General features: G+C 47.0%; 3 protein-coding genes and 1 pseudogene across 4 annotated transcripts in view; all 4 read left to right on the top strand.

Annotated features, from left to right (window-relative positions):
* The window catches only part of LOC309564447 (uncharacterized protein), a 714,240-nt gene that overhangs the window by 220,535 nt on the left and 469,511 nt on the right, over window positions 1-24,194 (top strand).
* The window catches only part of LOC309562813, a 76,639-nt pseudogene that overhangs the window by 38,090 nt on the left and 14,355 nt on the right, over window positions 1-24,194 (top strand). The gene's annotated exons all lie outside the window — the stretch shown is intronic.
* LOC309562945 (uncharacterized protein) lies at window positions 9,383-10,102 on the top strand. Its single transcript, XM_082267273.1, has 2 exons — window positions 9,383-9,478; window positions 9,752-10,102. The coding sequence occupies exons 1-2, from the start codon at window positions 9,395-9,397 to the stop codon at window positions 9,980-9,982; spliced, it is 315 nt and encodes a 104-aa protein (XP_082123399.1). The 5' UTR covers window positions 9,383-9,394; the 3' UTR covers window positions 9,983-10,102.
* LOC309563950 (uncharacterized protein) overlaps window positions 12,179-24,194 on the top strand; it is a gene marked incomplete at its 3' end in the record, with an annotated part of 302,349 nt that continues 290,333 nt past the window's right edge. Inside the window, exons 1-2 of the mRNA XM_082268579.1 lie at window positions 12,179-12,310; window positions 12,518-13,172. Coding sequence (XP_082124705.1) covers window positions 12,193-12,310; window positions 12,518-13,172 — 773 coding nt within the window. The 5' untranslated portion in view covers window positions 12,179-12,192. The remainder of the gene's footprint in view (window positions 12,311-12,517; window positions 13,173-24,194) is intronic.

The raw sequence follows: 24,194 nt of genomic DNA, 5'->3' as shown, positions 1-24,194 counted from the left end.
TTTTTCAAATATATTTATAGAAAAAAAGGTGAGGTCAGAGCATATTGGCCCCATCAAATATGATCAGGGGAGTCGGGCATGAGTGACAAGGAGAAGTCCACTGTAATAAATACATTCTTCTCAGTTTACACGAATGAAAAGGAGGGGTATAATAGACATGACAGTAACATTAATTAAGGTATATTGAATGTACCAGTGTTCAAGAAAGACTTGAAAACCTAATGTGAATCACAAGGGCTGGATGGTTTACACCCAAGAGTTCTCAAAGAGCTTAGCCATGTTATAGCCAGAACTTTGTTTACCATAGTTAGGGAAAGCGTACTGACTGGAATGGTACCAGTTGATTGGTGAAAAGCAATTGTGGTATCATTTGAAAAAAAGGGTCAAGATACATGCCTGGAAACTAAAGACCAGTCAGTAAAAGGATTATCAGCAAGAAAAAACTGTTCTTTGAGAAATACAAGGCCGAGAAGTCATCATTCTCATGATAGGAAGAAGCACACTTTGATATACACCCCAGAAAACACGCGGATGAGCTCTTCTCTGATCTTTATCATGGAAGAAACACTTAAAAGGAAATCAGAGATCACTGAAGACTTCAAAGTTCTGTCTGGCTTACTCTGCTAGGAGAGAGAAGGAGGAGGTGTCACTGCTGGTTGGGTCCATCTAGGAGAGAGAAGGAGGGGTGTCACTGCTGGTTGGGTCCCTCTAGGACAGAGAAGGAGGGGGTGTCACTGCTCGTTGGGTCCCTCTAGGAGAGAGAAGAAGGAGGGGGTGTCACTGCTGGTTGGGTCCCTCTAGGAGAGAGAAGGAGGAGGTGTCACTGCTGGTTGGGTCCCTCTAGGAGAGAGAAGGTGGAAGTGTCACTGCTGGTTGGGTCCCTCTAGGAGAGAGAAGGAGGGGGTGTCACTGCTGGTTGGGTCCCTCTAGGAGATAGAAGGAGTGGTGTCACTGCTGGTTGGGTCCCTCTAGGAGAGAGAAGGAGGGGTGTCACTGCTGGTTGGGTCCCTGTAGGAGAGAGAAGGAGGGGGTGTCACTGCTGGTTGGGTCCCTCTAGGAGAGAGAAAAAGGGGGTGTCACTGCTGGTTGGGTCCCCCTCTAGGAGAGAGAAGGAGGGGGTGTCACTGCTGGTTGGGTCCCCCTCTAGGAGAGAGAAGGAGGGGGTGTCACTGCTGGATGGGTCCCTCTAGGAGAGAGAAGGAGGGGGTGTCACTGCTGGTTGGGTCCCCCTCTAGGAGAGAGAAGGGGGGGGGTGTCTCTGCTGGTTGGGTCCCTCTAGGAGAGAGGAGGAGGAGGTGTCACTGCTGGATGGGTCCCTCTAGGAGAGAGAAGGAGGGGGTGTCACTGCTGGTTGGGTTCCTCTAGCAGAGAGAAGGAGGGGTGTCACTGCTGGCTGGGTCCCTCTAGGAGAGAGAAGAAGGGATTGTCACTGCTGGGTATAGCAACTTTACAAGAAGACCTAGTTAAAATAAAAGGGTCCACAGTCATATGGCAGATGAGGTTTAATATTTAAAAATTTTAAGTAATGCACTTGGGAGCTAAAAATATAAATGCAAGTTACTGGCTAGGGGGAAAACCTCTGAGGGAATCAAGGATAGAAAAGGATCTGAGGGTCCTCGTAGATGACAGACTCAGCAATAGCATGCAATGCCAAGCTGCAACATGCAAGGCCAACAAGTATTTACTCCAGAGATGAATCTATAATTCATTGACAATACAAAACTCTGGTTTGGTCACATCTTGAGTAGGCCATCTAGTTCTGGTCACCAGTCTCAGGAAGGATGTGCTGGAACTGGAGAGAATCCAAAGAAGGGCAACAAAGCTAATAGGGGGGCTGGAGGACCTCAGTTTTGGAGGATGGAGAACCTCATTTATGGGGGACCTCAGTTATGGAGGATCTCAGTTATGGGGAATGGAGGACCTCAGTTATGGGGGATGGAGGACCTCAGTTATGGGGGCTGGAGGACCTCAGTTATGGGGTATAGAGGATCTCAGTTATGGAGGACCTCAGTTATGGGGTATAGAGGACCTCAGTTATGGAGGACCCCAGTTATGGAGGACCTTAGTTATGGGGGCTTGAGGACCTCAGTTATGGGTTATGGAGGACCTCCGGTATGGGGGATGGAGGATCTCAGTTATAGAGGAACTCAGTTATGGAGGACCTCAGTTATGGGGGATGGAGGACCTCAGATATGGAGGATTGAGCATTTCAGTTATAGAGAACCTCCGTTATGGGGAGGACCTTAGTTATGAGGGAGTTATGGGGGCTGAAGTATCTCAGTTGATGGGAATGACTACAAAAAATAAACGTATTCTCCCTGAAGAGGAGACGATTAAGAGGGGATATGATATATATATATATATATATATATATATATATATATATATATATATATATATATAATGGAATGTCCCAAGCATTCATCCAACTGTGATGAATTTTGGCCAATATGGTTATGGTTATTCCCCTTAAACATAAGCCCCATCTAGGAGCCATAAGAAAAATACTACATTATGGCCACTAGAAGTGGAATGTGGTTATAAAAGGAGAACCAAAAGGTGATAACAGTAAAGCTGAATTACCTTCTTGTAATGGGGAGGTACTACAGAACGGTGGGGGCCTTTCTGTTTGGAGGAACACAATTACATGTGGGGAGCACCTTGATATATATATATATATAATGGAATGTCCCAAGTATTTGTCAAACTGTGATGAATTTTGGCTAATATGGTTATTTCCCTTGATTATAAGCCCCATCTAGGAGCCATAAAAAAAAAAATACTGCATTATGGCCAGTAGAAGTGGAAAGTGGTTATAAAGGAGAACCAAAGGCGATAACAGTAAGGCTTATTTTCCTTCCTGTAATGGGGAGATACTACAGAATGGTGGGGGCCTTTCTGTTTGGAGGAGCACAATTACATGTGGGGTGCACCTTCATATATATATATAATGGAATGAAGAACATATCATAGATTGTTTAAAAGACTAGTGATGAGCCAAACACTCCTTGGTTCGGTTCGGGGCAGGTTCGACGAATATAAGTAAAGTTTGGGTGGTCCAAAGTTCGAACCCCATGAAAGTCAATTGGAGGCCGAATCATTAAAAATCAGTTTTGGTCATTTTCAAGGCTGATAGGCAAGGAATTGTCAAATAAATGCCATGGGTGGCTGGGCACAGCCCTGGGGGACATGTTCCAAACCAAAGAAAAAGGTAAAAAATTTCCAGTTGTCTGGAAGCAGTGAGTCTAGTAATGATTAAAGTGAAGCAATAAAAATGCAACATTCCGTTGCCCTGCCCCTGCCTGTGAAGTGGCCCATCTGTACGACATTTACAAAGAGATAGGTGTTCACACTAACGTTCCTCAGGGCTGCAGTTCCTCTGAGCTCCACAAGGTGGTGATCTCACTTATACCCAGGAAGTCTCTATGGAAGACTGGAAGTTGTCAGTTACAAACAGGAAGTGATGTCAGATACAGACAGGAAGTTCCATGCTTGAGGATTTAGAGGGAAGACATTGCTGGAACTGGCAACAGAGAAGGTAATTAGATTGTATTTTATCATATCTCTCATCACTGTATCTTATTAGGAACCAAATTCCTCTGTCTATCTTTGTCCTTTAAATATCCCTCTTTTAAGTCTGATGTACACGCAGACAAATATTTAACTGCTCAAAGAGTTTCTATTGGTAAGTAATGGTGAAAAAAAAAATCACATTGTCACCAAAAGTCAAACCCAAAAAGAATTTCCCTGTAAAGGTAAATTCTTACTCTCGGAACAAACTCTGATGCCAACTGAAGTCTTCCTCAGAAATCGACACGACTGAGGAGTGCCGAACTCCTCTTCCTCCACAGAGCTCTCCGGTTCCTCTTGTTGATCTCCTCATCATTACAGGATGCCGTATAGGACACAGTACAGGACAGGGTATGGGACATGTTACAGGGACACAATACGCGAACACTGAGCTCCAATGCCTGTTGAAGTCTTCTTCAGAAACCTACTTGTCGGGGGAGTGCCGATCTCCTGGTCCGCCACAGAACTCTGTGGTTCCTCCAGATGATCTCTTCATTACTACAGGACATAGTACAGGACAGGGTATGGGACACGGTATAGGGACACAATACGCGAACACTAAGCTCCAATGCCTGTTGAAGTCTTCTTCAGAAACCTACTTGTCGGGGGAGTGCCGATTTCCTGGTCCTCCACAGAACTCTGTGGTTCCTCCAGATGATCTCTTCATCACTACAGGACACAGTACAGGACAGGGTATGGGACATGGTACAGGGACACAATACGGGAACACTGAGTTCGAATGCCTGTTGAAGTCTTCTTCAGAAACCTACATGACTGGGGACTGCGGATCTCCTGGTCCTCCACAGAACACTGTGGTTCCTCCAGATGATCTCTTCATCACTACAGGACACGGCACAGGACAGGGTATGGGACATGGTATAGGGACATAGTAAAGGAAAACTGAGCTCCACTGCCTGCTGAAGTCTTCTTCAGAAACCTACACTACTGGGGAGTGTGGATCTCCTGGTCCTCCACACAACACTGTGGTTCCTCCAGATGATCTCTTCATCACTACAGGGCATATTACAGGACAGGGTATGGGACACAGTATAGGGAAACAATACGGGAACACTGAGATCCAATGCCTGTTGAAGTCTTCTTCAGAAACCTACATGACCGGGGAGTGCCGATCTCCTGGTCCTCCACAGAACACTGTGCTTCCTCCAGATGATCTCTTCATCACTACAGGACACAGTACAGGACAGGGTATGGGACATGGTATAGGGACACAATACGGGAACACTGAGCTCCACTGCCTGCTGAAGTCTGCTTTGGAAACCTACATGACCGGGGAGTGCCGATCTCCTGGTCCTCCATAGAACACTGTGGTTCCTCCAGATGATATCTTCATTAGTACAGGACATAGTACAGGACAGGGTATGGGACACGGTATAGGGACACAATACGCGAACACTGAGCTCTAATGCCTGTTGAAGTCTTCTTCAGAAACCTACATGACCGGAGAGTGCCGATCTCCTGGTCCTCCACAGAACACTGTGGTTCCCCCAGCTGATCTCCTCATCACTACAGGACTTGGTACAGGACACGGAACAAGGACATAGCTGTGATATGTAGTTTGGCTGTAAAAACTACCACGGCGGACCAGGAGATGGACCTTCTGGGAGGAGTCGATTTGTGAAGAAGATTTCATCTGGCCTTTGGTCAGCATCAGATTTGTGTGATGGGAGCACAGGTAGAGAAAATCTTCACAGGGAATACTTTCATTAGAGATTTGGGCTTTAAGTCATAATGATTTGTATATATGGGGTGTGGCCTCTGAGTTAATATTTGGGGCTAAAAAATGTCTTTCTTTTTCATCTCAGTAAGTTGGGTAGAAGGTTTCATATTTACACCCAGTAACCCCCCGTCATGTCCGTCCTCTTCCCCCATAGTCACTGTGACGTCTTCTATCTCCAGCAGATGATGATACACACATACTGTATATAGTGTGGAAACGTAGATCAACCCCTTCAGGGTCAGAAGATTCCCCAACTTACAGAGCCGGAAACCATTTTCCCCTTTTTTTCAAGAAGTGCGGAGAACAGGGCCAGCGCAAGCATAAGGCAGCCACCTGAGTGCGAGGATAAGAGGGGCGGTAAAATCCAATCCCCAGTCACTTGATGGCCCACACTAATGCCCCATACACACGTTCCGATAATCGTACGACTTATCGTTCACATTTTGTTGCATGATACTAACATCGAATTCAACAATGCGTACAAACCGTATGATTTTTGTCGTACGATTCTGGAAAAGCTTCTTGGTTGCTTAGCTACGTATCAGATGGTGCAAAACAAAAACAATGGCAGCCAGGCTTTTTCTGTGCTATTTTAGTGTTTCTGAGCATGCGCGGTCTTTGTCGATCGATTTGTAGCGGACGCATAGTGTACTGATGAAACGATTATTGTTCGATAAGCTGTCGTATGACAGAAGTTTTCCTGTTTGTCCCTTCGGATTTTGTTGGACCAACTGTCGTGATCGGCTGTCGAAAGCTGTGTACTAACGATCAGATTATCGTGCGATCAGGTCGAAAGCGAGTTTTGTCGTACGATTATCGGAACGTGTGTACGGGGCATTGGTGATCATTCATAATTGGAATCTGTCCTTTGACATAGATCCAGGCTGAACTGATTGCCGTAGTGCCTCCTATGCCATCTACATCGCATGTGCAGTCTCCCCCATAGGATGATGAGCACCCGCCCCCCCCCCCCCCCCATACAAGGTACAGTCACAGAGCTCCGGTCCAGCCTGGTCCTTGTCCTCACATAAGGGTTATTTTTGATTTGTTTTCAGTGGCTGCTGATGTGCGGGACTGAGGCCAACACCAGCTTGACTGGCTCCCTCTCCCATCTCTATTACTGGCGATAACAGTAAAGCTGAGTTACCTTCCGGTAGCGGGGAGATACTACAGAACGGTGGGGCCTTTCTGTTTGGAGGAGCACAATTAAATGTGGGGAGCACCTTCATATATATATAATGGATTGAAGAACATATCATAGATTTTTTTAAAAGACTAGTGATGAGCCAAACACTCCTTGGTTCAGTTCGGGGCAGGTTTGATGAACATGAGTAAAGTTCGAGTGGCAGAGCCGAACCCCATGGAAGTCAACTGGAAGCCGAATCATTAAAAATCAGCTCCCTCTCCCATCTCTATAACGGGCTGCATGGATTGAGAGATGGGGTGAGTCAATGTCTTGAGTTGGCTATGTACTGGAGGAAGGTGCATTGAACGTGGCATTCCAAGCATCCCTTTACATGTGCGGGCTCTGGGTTGTCCCTGCTCTAGTAGGTGTTCCATGGCTTGATAGATTGCTCCTGTTCTTTCCTGCACCTCAATAGTCCATCTACTAGATGTTGTGTATAATGAGACGTACTATTAGGCCCCTTTCCCACGGGCAGACTCCAACTCAAATCCGCCTGCTCAGTGGGGAATCTCTGATCCTTATTGAGCAGGGGGATGACAGGTCCATGTCCGCTCTGTTTATGCAGAGCGGACACGGACAGAGCTTGCTCTCCTCTACAGGGCATCCGGAAAGTATTCACTTTTTCCACATTTTATGTTACAGCCTTATTCCAAAATGGATTAAATTCATTATTTTCCTCAAAATTCTACAAACAATCCCCCATGATGACAACGTGAAAGAAGTTTGCTGGAAATCTTTGCAAATTTATTAAAGTAATCCCATGTACATAAGTATTCACACCCTTTGCTCAATACTTTGGTGAAGCTCATTTGGCACCAATTACAGCCTCAAGTCTTTTTGAGTATGATGCTACAAGCTTGGCACTCCTATTTTTGGGCAGTTTCCCCCATTCTTCTTTTCAGGACCTCTCAAGCTCCATCAGGTTGGATGGGGAGCGTCGGTGCACAGCCATTTTCAGATCTCTCCAGAGATGTTCAATCGGGTTCAAGTCTGGGCTCTGGCTGGGCCACTCAAGAACATTCACAGAGTTGTCCTATAGCCACCCATTTGTTATCTTGGCTGTGCGCTTAGGGTGGTTGTCCTGTTGGAAGATGATCCTTCACCCCAGTCTGAGGTCCAGAGCGCTCTGGAACAGGTTTTCATCAAGGATGTCTCTGTACATGGCTGCATTCATCTTTCCCTCCATCCTGAATTGTCTCCCAGTTCCTGCTGCTGAAAAACATCCCCGCAGCAGGACACTGCCACCACCATGCTTCACTGTAGGGATGGTATTGGCCAGGTGATGAGCGGTGCCTGGTTTCCTCCAGACATGACGCTTACCATTCAGGCCAAAGAGTTCAATCTTTGTGTCATCAGAGCAGAGAATTTTGTTTCTCATGGTCTGAGAGTCCTTCAGGTGCCTTTTGGCAAACTCCAGGCTGGCTGTGATGTGACTTTTACTGAGGAGTGGCTTCCGTCTGGCCACACCCATACAGGCCTGATTGGTGGAGTGCTGCAGAGATGGTTGTCCTTCTGGAAGTTTCTCCTCTCTCCACAGAGAAACACTGGAGCTCTGTCAGAGTGACCATCGTGTTCTTGGTCACCTCCCTGACTAAGGCCCTCCTCGCTCAGTTTGGCCGGGCTGCCCGCTCTAGGAAGAGTCCTGGTGATTCCAAACTTCTTCCATTTACAGATGATGGAGGCCACTGTGCTCATTGGGACCTTCAATGCTGCAGAAATGTTTCTGTACCCTTCCCCAGATCTGTGCCTCTGTACAATCCTATCTCCGGAGTCCACAGACAATTCCATGGACTTCATGGCTTGGTTTGTGCTCTGACATGCACCGTTAAATGTGGGACCTTATATAGACAGGTGTGTGCCTTTCCAAATCATGTCCAATCAACTGACTTTACCACAGGTGGACTCCAACCACAGTCATACATCGTCCACAAATGAGATCCTCAATCCCCCATAATTAAGGTCATACATCGTCCGTAACTGAGAACCTCCATTCCCCCCATAACTAAGGTCCTCCATAATGGAGATCCTCCATTCCCCATAACTGAGGTCATACATCGTCCACAAATGAGATCCTCAATCCCCCATAAATAAAGTCATACATCGTCCGTAGCTGAGAACCTCCATCCCCCATAACTAAGGTCCTCCATAACGGAGATCTTCCATCCCCCATAACCTGAGGTCACATCGTCCACAAATGAGATCCTCAATCCCCAATTACCAAGTTGTAGAAACATCTCAAGGATGATCGGTGGAAACAGGACGCACCTGAGCTCAATTTTGAGTGTCATGGCAAAGGCTGTGATAATTATGTACATTGGATTTTTTTCATTTTTTATTTTCAATAAATTTGCAAAGATTTCCAACAAACTTCTTTCACGTTGTCATTATGAGGGATTGTTTGTAGAATTTTGAGGAAAATAATGAATTTATTCCATTTTCGGGAATAAGGCTGTAACATAACGACATGTGGAAGAAGTGAAGCGCTGTGAATACTTTGAGGATGGGTGGTCTGATGTAAATGTCACTCGATCCAATCCGCTAGACGGATGGGGAAAGGATCTCCATCCATCTGTTTTTAGGGGATCGGATTGGATGCAAGCAGATGTAAATGGACACATGTCCATTTATATCTGCCTCTCTATAGAACAGAATGGATGGTCCAATCGTATCCTGAAATGCATCTTCGCCTGTGGAGGCAAAAATCCTTGCAGAGATCCTGGCGGAGAATAGGGATTTTATGTAGACGTGAAGGCCAAGGGCTCCCTCACTACCCGAAAACACAGGAATCGGTAAGCTGGATGTCCGTCATATTATCCCCCGTACATCTCCATCCTAATAACAACCAGTCCAGATCATTCTCTGTTATCAATTATTGGTCTACAGGAAGGATCGCATGACCAATGAGGATGGAGGAGGACCGGAGTCACATGACTGAAAGGATACTAAACCTCACCCTGGAGATCATCTACCTGCTGACCGGAGAGGTGAGGAGGATTCTGGGAGGTCACATGACATCACTCTTATCTCTATTAATAAAACACAGCCCTGACCGGAGAGGTGAGGAGGATCCTGGGAGGTCACATGACATCACTCTTATCTCTATTAATAAAACACAGCCCTGACCGGAGAGGTGAGGAGGATTCTGGGAGGTCACATGACATCACTCTTATCTCTATTAATAAAACACAGACCTGACTGGAGAGGTGAGGAGGATTCTGGGATTCTAACATGATATTCCTATTGGTTCCCCAATACAGAGATTTCCTCTTCTGAAGTCAGGTGATCATATGACCATCACAGTGCCTCCATGTGACTCCCTAAAACCTGAGAGACACAACATGGAGAAGATTCTAGAAGTCACCAAGAAGATGATGGAGCTGCTGACAGGAGAGGTGAGCGGTGCTGGGAATTCTGGGACATTATCCAGTAACAGACAAGGGATGTGTCTGGATGGTGACTGTATCATTGTGTGTGTCAGGTTCCTATAAGGTGTCAGGATGTCACTGTCTATTTCTCCATGGAGGAGTGGGAGTATTTAGAAGGACACAAGGATCTCTACAAGGACGTCATGATGGAGAATCAGCCGCCCCTCACATCACCGGGTAAGAGGAGACTTTATTGTATAGGAGAGAGCAGTACGGAGGATCCACCTAGATCAGGGGTCCTCAGACTTTTTAAACAGGAGGCCAGTTCATGGTCCCTCAGACACTGTTGGGGGCCAGGCTATAGTTTGAAAAAAAATATGAACGAATTCCAATGCGCATATTTTTTATTGTTTTATTTATATAGTGGCGGCTGGTGCTTAAAATGTTTGGGGAGGGGGGGGCGCAAACAGAAAAATGTAATAGGCATTGCTTTGCGGCAAAAAAACGCTGTAAAAAAATTGCGTGACTTTGAGGTCACAAAAGTGTGAAAGGGGCCTTCAGTAATCAAGGTATAGTGTGCCCCCATCAATGCAGAGTGACCAGCGTGCCCCCTTTCAATGCAGAGACCATCGTGCCCCCTTTCAATGCAGAGACCATCGTGCCCCCTTTCAATGCAGAGACCATCGTGCCCCCTTTCAATGCAGAGAACATCATGCCCCCTTTCAATGCAGAGATCAGCGTGCCTCCTTTCAATGCAGAGACCATCGTGCCCCCTTCAATGCAGAGACCATCGTGCACCCTTTCAATGCAGAGACCATTGTGCCCCCTTTCAATGCAGAGATCAGCGTGCCCCCTTTCAATGCAGAGACCATCGTGCCCCCTTTCAATGCAGAGACCAGTGTGCCCCCTTTCAATGCAGAGACCAGCGTGCCCCCTTTCAATGCAGAGACCATCATGCCCCCTTTAGATGCAGAGACCAGCGGTCCCCCTTTCAATGCAGAGACCATCGTGCCCCCTTCAATGCAGAGACCCTCCAGCGTGCCCCCTTTCAATGCAGAGACCATTGTGCCTCCTTTCAATGCAGAGAGACCAGCGTGCCCCCTTTCAATGCAGAGAGACCAGTGTGCCCCCTTCAATGCAGAGAGACCATCGTGCCCCCTTTCAATGCAGAGACCATCGTGCCCCCTTCAATGCAGAGGCCAGTGTGCCCCCTTCAATGCAGAGACCAGCGTGCCCCCTTTCAATGCAGAGAGACCAGCGTGCCCCCTTTCAATGCAGAGAGACCAGCGTGCCCCCCTTCAATGCAGAAACCATCGTGCCGTGCCCCCTTCAATGCAGATTGACCAGTCAGTGCACTTACCTGCAGCGGCGGCTTCTCCTCAGTCCTCCCGCCTCCTCCTCGGCCAATGGCATTGGCTCGCCTTTCGGCCAATCAGGAAGCGGGTCTCTGACCCACTTTCTGATGGGCCAGGAGGAGGATCCGTGTGACAATAGCGAATTTTCATTTGCTATTGTCACACAAATGGGTGGGCTAGGGCACAGTGCTCTGCGCCCCGGGTCCACCCTTTTCTGAAGCCTATTAGAGCCTCTGGCTTTAATTAGGTGATTCATGGAAAAAAAAAAACCATGAATGATACATCCTGGCCGGCGGGCCGGGTTCAGGACCCTGGCGGGCCGCATGCGGGCCGTAGTTTGAGGACCCCTGACCTAGATCCTCCATCACCTGATAAACACATAGAAACAATGTATTCAGTCAGTGTGTGTGTTTCCTACAGATGGATCCAGTAATGGGAACCCACCAGAGAGATGTCCCCGTCCTCTGTATTCCCGGGATTCCACACAGGAAGGTCACACCATCCCCCACCATCATCAGGTAGGGGATTGACAATCTCTGGTAGTTATGTTATATACACAAGTGTGTCTGTTACATTAAATGTTTTATTATATATTCAGAGTGGAAACCTCGAGGATTATAATATTGTCGTGAAAGAAGAGTATAAAGAGGAAGATGAGGAGTATGGAGTGATGGAGGAGCTTTCTGGAGGATGCAAGGATGTGATGGAATCACCTAGTAACAGGAACCCACCAGAGAGATGTCCCAGTCCCCCACATGCCCAGGATTCCACACAGGAAGGTCACACCATCCCTCACCATCATCAGGTAGGTGGAGTTGAGGGTCGGGAACATAAAGTGATTGAACACTCTGACATGTGGAGACGATGTGTGGACTCTACAAGATGATATTTTCTATGTGATCTCACATCATAAATACTTCTATGTTACAGATGTTATTTTCTGCCATTCTGTTGGTTTAGGGTGAAGATCTGATAAAGATGAAAGTTGAGGGTGAAGTAGAAGAGACGTATGTGAGGGATGATCAGCAATATACGGAGGAGGCTGGAATGACGAGGACATTCATAGAGGAGGACACTCCTACAGAGATCAGCACAGGTGACCCATAATATATTCTTCTCTTATCTCTGCTCTGTTACTGCACACTGATTGGTCCAACGTAGGGTGGGAGATGATTAATACCACCCAATATGGGACATCCACAGAGAACATCTTCTCACTCATATCTACCTGATCCAGACGGAATCTTGATGGAAGTGAACTAACCCTCTCAGATCTATTGATGATGTTTTTATATTTTTCCAGGACACGCCATGGAGAAACCCTCAAAGGATCGTCTCACTTTATCTCCAGGTTGTAGAATGGAAGATGAGGACATCACAGGAGATTGTGGAGGAGAAAAGACAATGAGCTCAACTATGGATGGTGGACTTCACAGTGTGGATAGACCATGGAATCCTTCTGACTCTGAGCAACCTCGTACTGTGGGGGATGGTTCCGGAAGTCAGGGGAAGGACAAATGTTCCTGTCCTGAATGTGGGAAATGTTTTAGCTCTGAGCTCATTCTTTCTGTATGTCAGAGATATCACGCAGGGGAGAAGCTTCATTCCTGTTCTGAGTGCGGGAAAGGATTTCTGCGTAAATCAGACCTCACAATACATTACAGATGTCACACGGGTGAGAGGCCGTATTCCTGTACTGAGTGCGGGAAATGTTTTTCACAGAAGCCCCATCTTTCTAGACATCAAAGAATACACACTGGTGAGAAGCCGTATACCTGTTCTGAGTGTGGAAAAGGCTTTATTTGTAAATCAACACTGGGTAAACATTACAGATCTCACACTGGGGAGAAGCCGTATCCATGCCCTGAGTGCAGGAAATGTTTTAGACTGAGATCACATCTTGTTGCACATCAGAGATCTCACACGGGGGTGAAACCATATTCCTGCCCTGAGTGTGGGTAATGTTTCCAACAGATGTCCAATCTTTACAGACATCAGAGAACCCACACCACCCTCCATGTGTATTAGTGTCCTGAGTGCGGGAAATGTCTTCTATATGGATCATATTTTGCCGTACATCAGAGATCTCACACTGGGAAGAAGCTCACCTTGGTATACACCTCAGAAAACACGTGGCTAAGCGTTCCTCTGATCTTTATCATGTAAGAAACACTTTATAAAGAAAGAAAGTTCAGTAAAGACTTTAGCATTCTGTCTGGCTTACTATGCTAGAAGAATGAAGGAGGGGGTGTCACTGCTGGTTGGGTCCCTCTAGGAGAGAGAAGGAGGGGGTGTCACAGCTGGTTGGGTCCCTCTAGGAGAGAGAAGGAGGGGGTGTCACAGCTGGTTGGGTCCCTCTAGGAGAGAGAAGGAGGGGGTGTCACAGCTGGTTGGGTCCCTCTAGGAGAGAGAAGGAGGGGGTGTCACAGCTGGTTGGGTCCCTCTAGGAGAGAGAAGGAGGGGGTGTCACAGCTGGTTGAGTCCCTCTAGGAGAGAGAAGGAGGGGGTGTCACAGCTGGTTGGGTCCCTCTAGGAGAGAGAAGGAGGAGGTGTCCCTGCTGGTTGGGTCCCTCTAGGAGAGAGAAGGAGGGGGTGTCACAGCTGGTTGGGTCCCTCTAGGAGAGAGAAGGAGGGGGTGTCACAGCTGGTTGGGTCCCTCTAGGAGAGAGAAGGAGGGGGTGTCACAGCTGGTTGGGTCCCTCTAGGAGAGAGAAGGAGGGGGTGTCACTGCTGGTTGGGTCCCTCTAGGAGAGAGAAGGAGGGGGTGTCATAGCTGGTTGGGTCCCTCTAGGAGAGAGAAGGAGGGGGTGTCACAGCTGGTTGGGTCCCTCTAGGAGAGAGAAGGAGTGGGTGTCACTGCTGGTTGGGTCCCTCTAGGAGAGAGAAGGAGGGGGTGTCACAGCTGGTTGGGTCCCTCTAGGAGAGAGAAGGAGGAGGTGTCACTGCTGGTTGGGTCCCTCTAGGAAAGAGAAGGAGGGGGTGTCACAGGTGGTTGGGTCCTTCTAGGAGAGAGAAGGAGGGGGCGTCACAGGTGGTTGGGTCCTTCTAGGAGTGTAGTCTAATATCCATTGATCTTCAGCAGAAGCTTTAAAGAAGGAAACCTTGGGGAGGGAAAATTTAGATATAGCTTGTGGATAAAGAAAAGGGAGATCGTCCTACGTGACTGGACCGACAATCGGGGTGCAGTAGTTGTCCTTTTTTACTTGAGTATGCCCTCCAGTTCTGGTCACCAGTCCTCAGGAAGGATGTGGTGGAAATGGAGAGAGTCCAGAGAAAGGACAACAAAGCTAATAAGTGAGATGGAGGACCACAGTTACGGAGGGCCTTAGTTATGGGGAATGGAGGATCTCAGTTATGGAGGGCCTTAGTTATGGGGAATGGAGGATCTCAGTTATGGAGGGCCTTAGTTATGGGGAATGGAGGATCTCAGTTATGGAGGGCTTTAGTTATGGGGAATGGAGGATCTCAGTTATGGAGCGCCTTATTTATGGGGAATGGAGGATCTCAGTTATGGAGGGCCTTATTTATGGGGAATGGAGGATCTCAGTTATGGAGGGCCTTAGTTATGGGGAATGGAGGACCTCAGTTAGGGGGATGGAGGATTCAAGTTATGGAGGGCCTTAGTTATGGGAGATGGAGGACCTCAGTTATGGGGGATAGAGATCTCAGTTATGAAGGACCTTAGTAATTGGGGATTGAGGATCTCATTTGTGGACAATGTGACCTCCGGTTATGGGGAATGGAAGATCTCCATTATGGAGGACCTTAGTTATGGGGGGAATGGAGGTTCTCAGCTACGGACGATGTATGACTTTAATTATGGGGGATTGAGGATCTCATTTGTGGACAATGTACTGTATGACCTCAGTTATGGGGGATGGAGGATCTCCATTATGGAGGACCTTAGTTATGGGGGGGATGGAGGTTCTCGGTTACGGACGATGTATGACCTTAATTATGGGGGATTGAGGATCTCATTTGTTGACGATGTATGACCTCAGTTATGGGGGATGGAGGATCTCCATTATGGAGGACCTTAGTTATGGGGGGAATGGAGGTTCTCAGTTACGGACGATGTATGACTTTAATTATGGGGGATGGAGGATCTCAGTTATGGGGGGTGGAGGATCTGTTATGGACGATGTATGACCTCAGTTATAGAGGACCTTAGTTATGGGGGGGATGGAGGTTCTCAGTTACGGACGATGTATGACCTTAATTATGGGGGATGGAGGATCTCAGTTATGGGGGGTGGAGGATCTGTTATGGACGATGTATGACCTTAGTTATGGGAGATGGACGACCTCATTTATGGGGAATGGAGGATCTCAGTTATGGTGGACCTCAATTATGGGGGATGGAGGATCTCCGTTATGGAGGATCTCCGTTAGGGGGGACCTTAATTATGGGGGATGGAGGTTCTCAGTTACGGACGATGTATGACCTTAATTATGGGGGATGAAGGATCTCAGTTATGGAGGACCTCAGTTGTGGGGTGTGGAGGTTCTCAGTTACGGATGATTTATGACCTTAGTTATGGGGAATGGAGGATCTCAGTTACGGAGGACCTCAATTATGGGGGATGGAGGATCTCAGTTATTTTTTACTTGCATGGAGATTACCGCCTGCTGGCTAAAAGTGGAAAATATTACCTTTTTCACATGTAACATTTTATATTTAACTGACAAAAAACAAAATGTTTACTTTTTTTTAGTATGAAAATACATTTTTAATAAAAGGATTATCCGCAAGAAAAAAAAAACATTCTTTAATAAATACAAGGCCAAGGGGTCATCATGGACATCCCAAAAATATAACTAGTGCATTAGGAAATGCAGAAAAAGAGTGCGATCAGGGCATGCCAAAATAGATTACGAAAGACGTATTGTTCAAGAGAAAGAAAAAAAAAATCACCAACGTTTTTTTCAAATATATTAATAGGAAAAAGGTGAGGTCAGAGCATATTGGCCCCATAAAAGATGACCAGGGGAGTCAGTCACAAGTGACAGGGATAAGGCAACTGTATTACATAAATTCTGCTCAGTTTATATGAATGAAAAGGAGGGGTATAAGTCAGCAAGGTTAATAACAGTATATTGAATGTACCAGTGTTCAGAAAAGATTTGAAAACCCAATGTGAATCACAAGGGCTGGATAGCTTACACCCAAGAGTTCTCAAAGAGCTTGGCTATGTTATAGCCAGACCTTTATCTATCATTTTTAGGGAAAGTGTACTTACTGGAATGGTACCAGTTGATTGGTGAAAAGCAATTGTGGAATCAATATTGAAAATAAGGGCCAAGATACATACCTGGAAACTACAGACCAGTCAGCCTCACATTAATAGTATGTAAACTATTGGAGGGTATGATAAAGGACCATATCCAAAAATTTGCTGTTGAAAATAGTATCGTTAGTAGTAACCAACATGGATTTATAAAGGATCATTCTTGCCCGACCAACCTGTTAACATTCTATGAAAAGGTAAGCTGTAATCTGGAGTAGTAAGGCCTGTGGACATAGTGTATCTACATTTAGCTAAAGCATTTGGCACAGTACTCTATAAACGCTTAAATTACAATATTTTGAAATTGAGGACTTGGTACTTACCTGGATATAAAACTTTTTACAGGAGCACGTCCAGAGAGTAGTAATTAATGGCATATTTCCTGAATGGTCTAGAGTGAGCTGTATGTGCAGGGCTCTGTCCTGGGACCAATTCTGTTTAACTTGGTCACAAATAATATAGAGGTTAGAATAAGTAGTTCCATCTCGGTGTTCGCTGATGATACAAAACTAAGCAGGGTCATAACCTCACAACAGGGTATAGCAACTCTACCAGAAGACCTTGATAAAAGAAAGGGGATGCACAGCTATATAGCAGAAAATGTAAAGTAATGAACTTAGGAGCTGAGTATATGAATGGAGGTTACCGGTTTGGGGGAGAACCTCTGGGGGAATCAAGGATGGAAAAGGATCTGGGGGTCTTCGTAGATGACAGACCCAGCAGACTATTTGCATGCATTAAAAAGCTAATAAAGAGGCTGGAGGTCCTCAGTTATGGGGAATGAAGGATCTCTGTTATGGGGGATGGAGGATCTTAGGAGGGGGTGGAGGATCTTGGTTATGGAGGACCTCAGTTATAGGGTATGAAGGATCTCAGTCATGGAGGATGTATGACCTTAGTTATGGTGGCTGGAGGTCCTCAGTTATGGGGGATGAGGGATCTTAGGAGGGGGTGGAGGATCTTTTTTATGGAGGAACTCAGTTATAGGGTATGAAGGATCTCAGTCATGGAGGATGTATGACCTTAGTTATGGTGGCTGGAGGACCTCAGTTATGGTGGCTGGAGGACCTCAGATATGGGGGATGGAGGATCTTAGGAGGGGGTGGAGGATCTTGGTTATGGAGGACCTCAGTTATAAGGTATGAAGGATCTCAGTCATGGAGGATCTATGACCTTAGTTATAGTGGCTGGAGGATCTCAGTTATGGTGACTGGAGGATTTTAAGATATGGGGGGTGGAGGATCTTAGGAGAGGGTGAAGAATCTTGGTTATGGAGGACCTCAGTTATGGGGAATGAAGGATCTCAGTTATGGGGGATGGAGGATCTTAGGAGGGGGTGGAGGATCTTTTTTATGGAGGACCTCAGTTATAGGGTATGAAGGATCTCAGTTATGGAGGATGTATGACCTTAGTTATGGTGGCTGGAGGACCTCAGATATGGGGGATGGAGGATCTTAGGAGGGGGTGGAGGATCTTGGTTATGGAGGACCTCAGTTATGGGGGATGAAGGATCTCAGTTATGGAGGATCTATGACCTTAGTTATAGTGGCTGGAGGATCTCAGTTATGGTGGCTGGAGGATTTCAGATATGGGGGGTGGAGGATCTTAGGAGGGGGTGAAGAATCTTGGTTATGGAGGACCTCAGTTATGGGGTATGAAGGATCTCAGTCATGGAGGACCTTAGTTATGGGGGCTGAAAGAACTCCGTTATTGGGGTTGGAGGATCTCATTTATGGAGAACTTTAGTTATGGGGATGAAGTATCTCAGTTATGGGGGGATGGATGGACATCTCTGTTATGGAGCACCTCAGTTATGGAGGATGGAAGACCTTAGTTATAGGGACTGGAGGACCTCAGTTATGTAGGATGGAGGACCTCGGTTATGGAGGACCTCGGTTTTGGGGGATGGAGAATCTCAGTTATGGTGGACCTCAGTAATGGAGGATGGTGAACCTCCATTATAAGGGACAGAGGATCTCTGATATAGGGGCTAGAGGATTTCGGTTATGAGGAACGACTAAAAATATTAAGCTTATTCTCCATGAAGAGAAGATGATTAGGAGGGGATATGATATATACAGTATGTATATATAAACTATATTGTCAAAAGTATTGGGACATCTACCTTTACACACACATGAAATTTAATGGCATCCCAGTCTTAGTCTGTAGGGTTCAATATTGAGTTGGCCCACCCTTTGCAGCTATAACAGCTCCAACTCTTCTGGGAAGGCTGTCCACAAGGTTTAGGAGTGTGTCTATGGGAATGTTTGAGCACAAGGTCCATAAAGATGAGCGAGTTTGAGGTGGAGGAACTTGACTGGCTTGCACAAAGTCCTGACCTCAACCCGGTAGAACACCTTTGGGGTGAATTAGAGCGCAGACTGCGAGCCAGGCCTTCTCACTCAACATCAGTGCCTGACCTCATGAATGCTCCTCTGGAAGAATGGTCAAACATTCCCATAGACACACTCCTAAACCTTGTGGACAGCCTTCCCAGAAGAGTTGACACCATTTTAGCTACAAAGGGTGGGCCAGCGCAATATTGAACCCTACAGACTAAAGCCACCTACACAGACAGCGATTGTTGGCCGACCGATCGGCCATCTTTTGTCCAGTGTTGTTGTGTCGGTTGAAATGTGCTCTAGACTGCACACGAATTTTGTCGGCCAACAACAACCAACTGCAGAATTGATGTCATGTTCTGGTCTACTTTTCGTGTGTTTTTTCTTCTCTGAGCATGCCCAGTCTTGATCATCTGATTTTTGTCGGCCGAAATCTGTACTGACTGAGGAACAATCGGCCGTTCTGCTGGCGGCCAACAAAAATTTTATAGCCTGCACACCAGATTTTGTTCGGCCGAAAAAAGCCACAGTCGGTTGTCGGAAGCATCATACTAACAAGCCGATAATCGGCCGATCGGGCGGCGGCCGAAAATTCACGGCCAACAATCGGTACGTGTGTACGGGCCTTTAGACTGGGATGCCATTAAAGTTCGTGGGCAGATGTCCCAAAACGTTTGACAATACAATTTGTATATACAGTATCTCACAAAAGTAAGTACATCCCTCACATTTTTGTAAATATTTTATTCTATCTTTTCATGTGACAACACTGAAGAAATGAGACTTTGCTACAATGTAAAGTAGTGAGTGTACAGCTTGTATAACAGTGTAAATTTACTGTCCCCTCAAAATAACTCAACACACAGCCATTAATGTCTAAACCGCTGGCAACAAAAGTGAGTACACCCCTAAGTGACAATGTCCTAATTGGGCCCAAAGTGTCAATATTTTGTGTGGTCACCATTATTTTCCAGCACTGCCTTAATCCTCTTTGGGATGGAGTTCATCAGAGCTTCACAGGTTGCCACTGGAGTCCTCTTCCCCTCCTCCATGATGACATCACAGAGCTGGTGGATGTTAGAGACCTTGCACTCCTCCACCTTCCATTTGAGCATGCCCCACAGATCCTCAATAGGGTTTAGGTCTGGAGACATGCTTGGCCAGTCCATCACCTTTACCCTCAGCTTCTTTAGCAAGGCAGTGGTAATCTTGGAGGTGTGTTTGGGGTTGTTATGTTGGAATATTGCCCTGCGGCCCAGTCTCTGAAGGGAGGGGATCATGCTCTGCTTCAGTATGTCACAGTACATGTTGGCATTCATGGTTCCCTCAATGAACTGTAGTTCCCCAGTGCCGGCAGCACTCATGCAGCCCCAAGCGATGACACTCCCACCACCATGCTTGACACACTTGTCTTTGTACTCCTCACCTGGTTGCCGCCACACATGCTTGACTCCATCTGAACCAAATAAGTTTATCTTGGTCTCATCAGACCACAGGACATGGTTCCAGTAATCACTGTCCTTAGTCTGCTTGTCTTCAGCAAACTGTTTGCTGGCTTTCTTGTGCATCATCTTTAGAAGAGGCTTCCTTCTGGGATGACAGCCATGCAGATCAATTTGATGCAGTGTGCGGCGTATGGTCTGAGCACTGACAGGCTGACCCCCCCACCCCTTCAACCTCTGCAGCAATGCTGGCAGCACTCATACGTCTATTTCCCAAAGACAACCTCTGGATATGACGCTGAGCACGTGCACTCAACTTGCCTGGTCGACCATAGCGAGGCCTGTTCTGAGTGGAACCTGTCCTGTTAAACCGCTGTATGGTCTTGGCCACCGTGCTGCAGCTCAGTTTCAGGGTCTTGGCAACCTTTTTATAGCCTAGGCCATCTTTATGTAGAGCAACAATTCTTTTTTCAGATCCTCAGAGAGTTCTTTTCCATGAGGTGCCAGGTTGAACTTCCAGTGACCAGTTTGAGAGAGTGAGAGCGATAACACCAAATTTAACACACCTGCTTCCCATTCCCACCTGAGACCTTGTAACACTAACGAGTCACATGACAACGGGGAGGGAAAATGGCTAATTGGGCCCAATTTGGACATTGTCACTTAGGGGTATACTCACTTTTGTTGCCAGCGGTTTAGACATTAATGGCTGTGTGTTGAGTTATTTTGAGGGGACAGCAAATTTACACTGTTATACAATCTGTACACTCACTACTTTACATTGTAGCAAAGTGTCATTTCTTCAGTGTTGTCACATGAAATGATAGAATAAAATATTTACAAAAATGTGAGAGGGGTGTACTTAATTTTGTCAGATACTGTGTGTGTGTGTGTGTGTGTATATATATACAAATCTTTGAATGGTGACTCTAGCATTGGTAGGAAGCTATATAATTTCAGGTCTCTAAAGAAGACACGCAGTCACACAATGAAGTTGGATGAGAAGCTTTTTACGACATTTACAAAGAGAAAAGTATTCACACTACGAGATGCTTCTCTGGGCCGCAGTTCCTCTGCGCTCCACAAGGTGCTGATCTCATTTCTACCCAGGAAGTCTCTGTGGAAGATAGGAAGTTGTCAGGTACAAGCAGGAAGTGATGTCAGATACAGACAGGAAGTTCCTTGTTCGATGATTTACAGAGAAGACATTGCTGGAACTGGCAACGGGAGGAGGTAATAAGATATTATTTTATCATAACTCTCATCACTGGCCATTATTGGGAACCAAATTTCTCTGTCCTGTGTTGCCCCTTTAAATGTCCCTCTTTTCAGTCTGATGTACACACAGACAAATCGTAATCGTATTTATCTGCCCAAAGTGTTTCTATCGCTCTCAGTATTTCCTCAGATTTCAGACGATTCCCTGTATTGAAGTGAAAACACCGGTATAAAAGAAAAGTCATGGTGAAATGAGACTTAAGTGGGTTTAACTGATCACATTGTCACCAAACGTCAATACCAAATAAAAGTTTTCTCTGTGTAGCGGGATTTCCAGGCATTGGGCCTGATGTGGGTCTGCCATGGTTACCGGTGACACCTTCAGCCCATTTAAGCTGAATACCCAAGTGTGAGATTTGAGTCAAGGACCAATCCAGCATCTTTGGTTTGTTTCGGTTATTCGATATTGGGGATGGGAGAAGGGAATGAGTGGGATACTCCTCTGGATGGGAGAAGGGAATGAGTGGGATACTCCTCTGGATGGGAGAGGGAAATGAGTGGGATACTCCTCTGGATGGGAGAAGGGAATGAGTGGGATACTCCTCTGGATGGGAGAAGGGAATGAGTGGGATACTCCTCTGGATGGGAGAGGGAAATGAGTGGGATACTCCTCTGGATGGGAGAAGGGAATGAGTGGGATACTCCTCTGGATGGGAGAAGGGAATGAGTGGGATACTCCTCTGGATGGGAGAAGGGAATGAGTGGGATACTCCTCTGGATGGGAGAGGGAAATCAGTGGGATACTCCTCTGGATGGGAGAAGGGAATGAGTGGGATACTCCTCTGGCTCAATTAGGTACAAATGGGACACTTTGGAGAAAATGCCTTTCAGCGCTGTCTTGACGCCGGCTGGGGGCCGACCAACGCTTACTGGCGCTTGAAAAACACTGACTTGCTGTACTGTACTTGAACTTGACTTCTGACACTCTGGTTAGCTCAAAAGTCCCGGACTGTACTAAGAACTGACTTCTAAAGCTCTGGTTAGCTCGAAAGTCCTGAACACTGCTCCCTCCAGTCCTCCCTGACTGAGGTAGCTTCTGTAACTGCTTCTGCTGCTGCAACTCTCAGCACTGTACACGGCACAATGTACACTTTAGCACTTCAGGGCCCAACCGCTGGCGCCCCCTTTGCACTTCAGGGTCCTCCCACTAAGCACCCCATCTACACTTCAGGGTCCTCTCACTAGGCACCCTCTCTATACTTCAGGGTCCTCTCACTAGGCACCCCCTCTACACTTCAGGGTCCTCTCACTAGGCACCCCCTCTACACTTCAGGGTCCTCTCACTAGGCACCCCCTTTACACTTCAGGGTCCTCTCACTAGGCACCTCTTTACACTTCAGGGTCCTCTCACTAGGCACCCCCTCTACACTTCAGGGTCCTCTCACTAGGCACCCTCTCTACACTTCAGGGTCCTCTAACTAGGCACCCCATCTACACTTCAGGGTCCTCTCACTAGGCACCCCCTCTACACTTCATGGTCCTCTCACTAGGCACCCCCTCTACACTTCAGGGTCCTCTCACTAGGCACCCTCTCTATACTTCAGAGTCCTCTCACTAGGCACCCCTCTACAATTCAGGGTCCTCTCACTAGGCACCCCTTTACACTTCAGGGTCCTCTCACTAGGCACCCCTCTACAATTCAGGGTCCACATACTGGCACCCCCTTTACTCTTTGCTCCTGCACTGGCTAGCTAACTTCCGGATCCCTCCGACCTTCACCGGAGTGGTCCTCTCTCCGCTAGGCAGACCCCCAGGGGCAGTTTGCAGTACTCACAAACTGGGAATGCTTTCCTGAAACTTGACCGCTCTCAGCTCCGCTGGTCCTCGGCACATCGGATCCTCTCTGCTGCTCAGTTCAGCCCTCTGTCCCCTCAGGCAAGCCGCCCGGGACACCCGGTTCCTCTGACAGGAGGAGAGACAGCTGTACTCTCCCTCCTGGGACTCAGGGTCCCGCCAAAGATGCTGCGTCATGTGCTCCCCTCAAACTTATACCCACTCCCAGAATGCTGTGCAGCAGAATCTGCCTTTCTGGGATAGATACAAGCCTGGGTGTGCCATTGGCTGGATTTCCTCCACTGCCCGATGAGAACCCTCTCATTGAGCACAGTGGGGAGACTCCCCAGTCTCAGTAGCCACACCGGGGAGACATGACAGCCCAGCTGAAAATCATGGCCCTGCTGTTAAGCAGACAAGGCCCACTATAGTTTACCTAGCACCTACCTTGTAGGGTGCTACATCTGTAAAGGTACATTTGTACCTCTCTGAACAGAGCTCCGATGCCGGCTGAATTTTTCTTCAGGACCCTCCGGGTCCTCTATATCTGTTGTTCCTCCCACTGGTCTCCTCATCACTACAGGACATGGTACATGGACAGTACAGGAACACGGAGCTCCACTGACTGCTGAAGACTTCTTCAGGAACCTACACGAATGGGAAGTGCCGGTTTCCTGGTCCGCTATAGAACTCTGAGGTTTCTCCTCAGAGTATGGGACAGGACAGGGTATGGGACACAGTACATGGACATGGATACAAGTAAATGGAAAAACTGCCATGGGGGACCAGGAGATGTACTTTTTGGTTTCTGAAGAAGATTTCATATGGAGTTTGGTCAGCATCAGAATTTTATAT

Source organism: Pelophylax lessonae (assembly GCF_965119305.1).
Source record: "Pelophylax lessonae genome assembly, chromosome: 9".
NCBI classification, from domain to species: Eukaryota; Metazoa; Chordata; class Amphibia; order Anura; family Ranidae; genus Pelophylax; species Pelophylax lessonae.
This window is presented reverse-complemented; position numbering and strand designations above follow the sequence as displayed.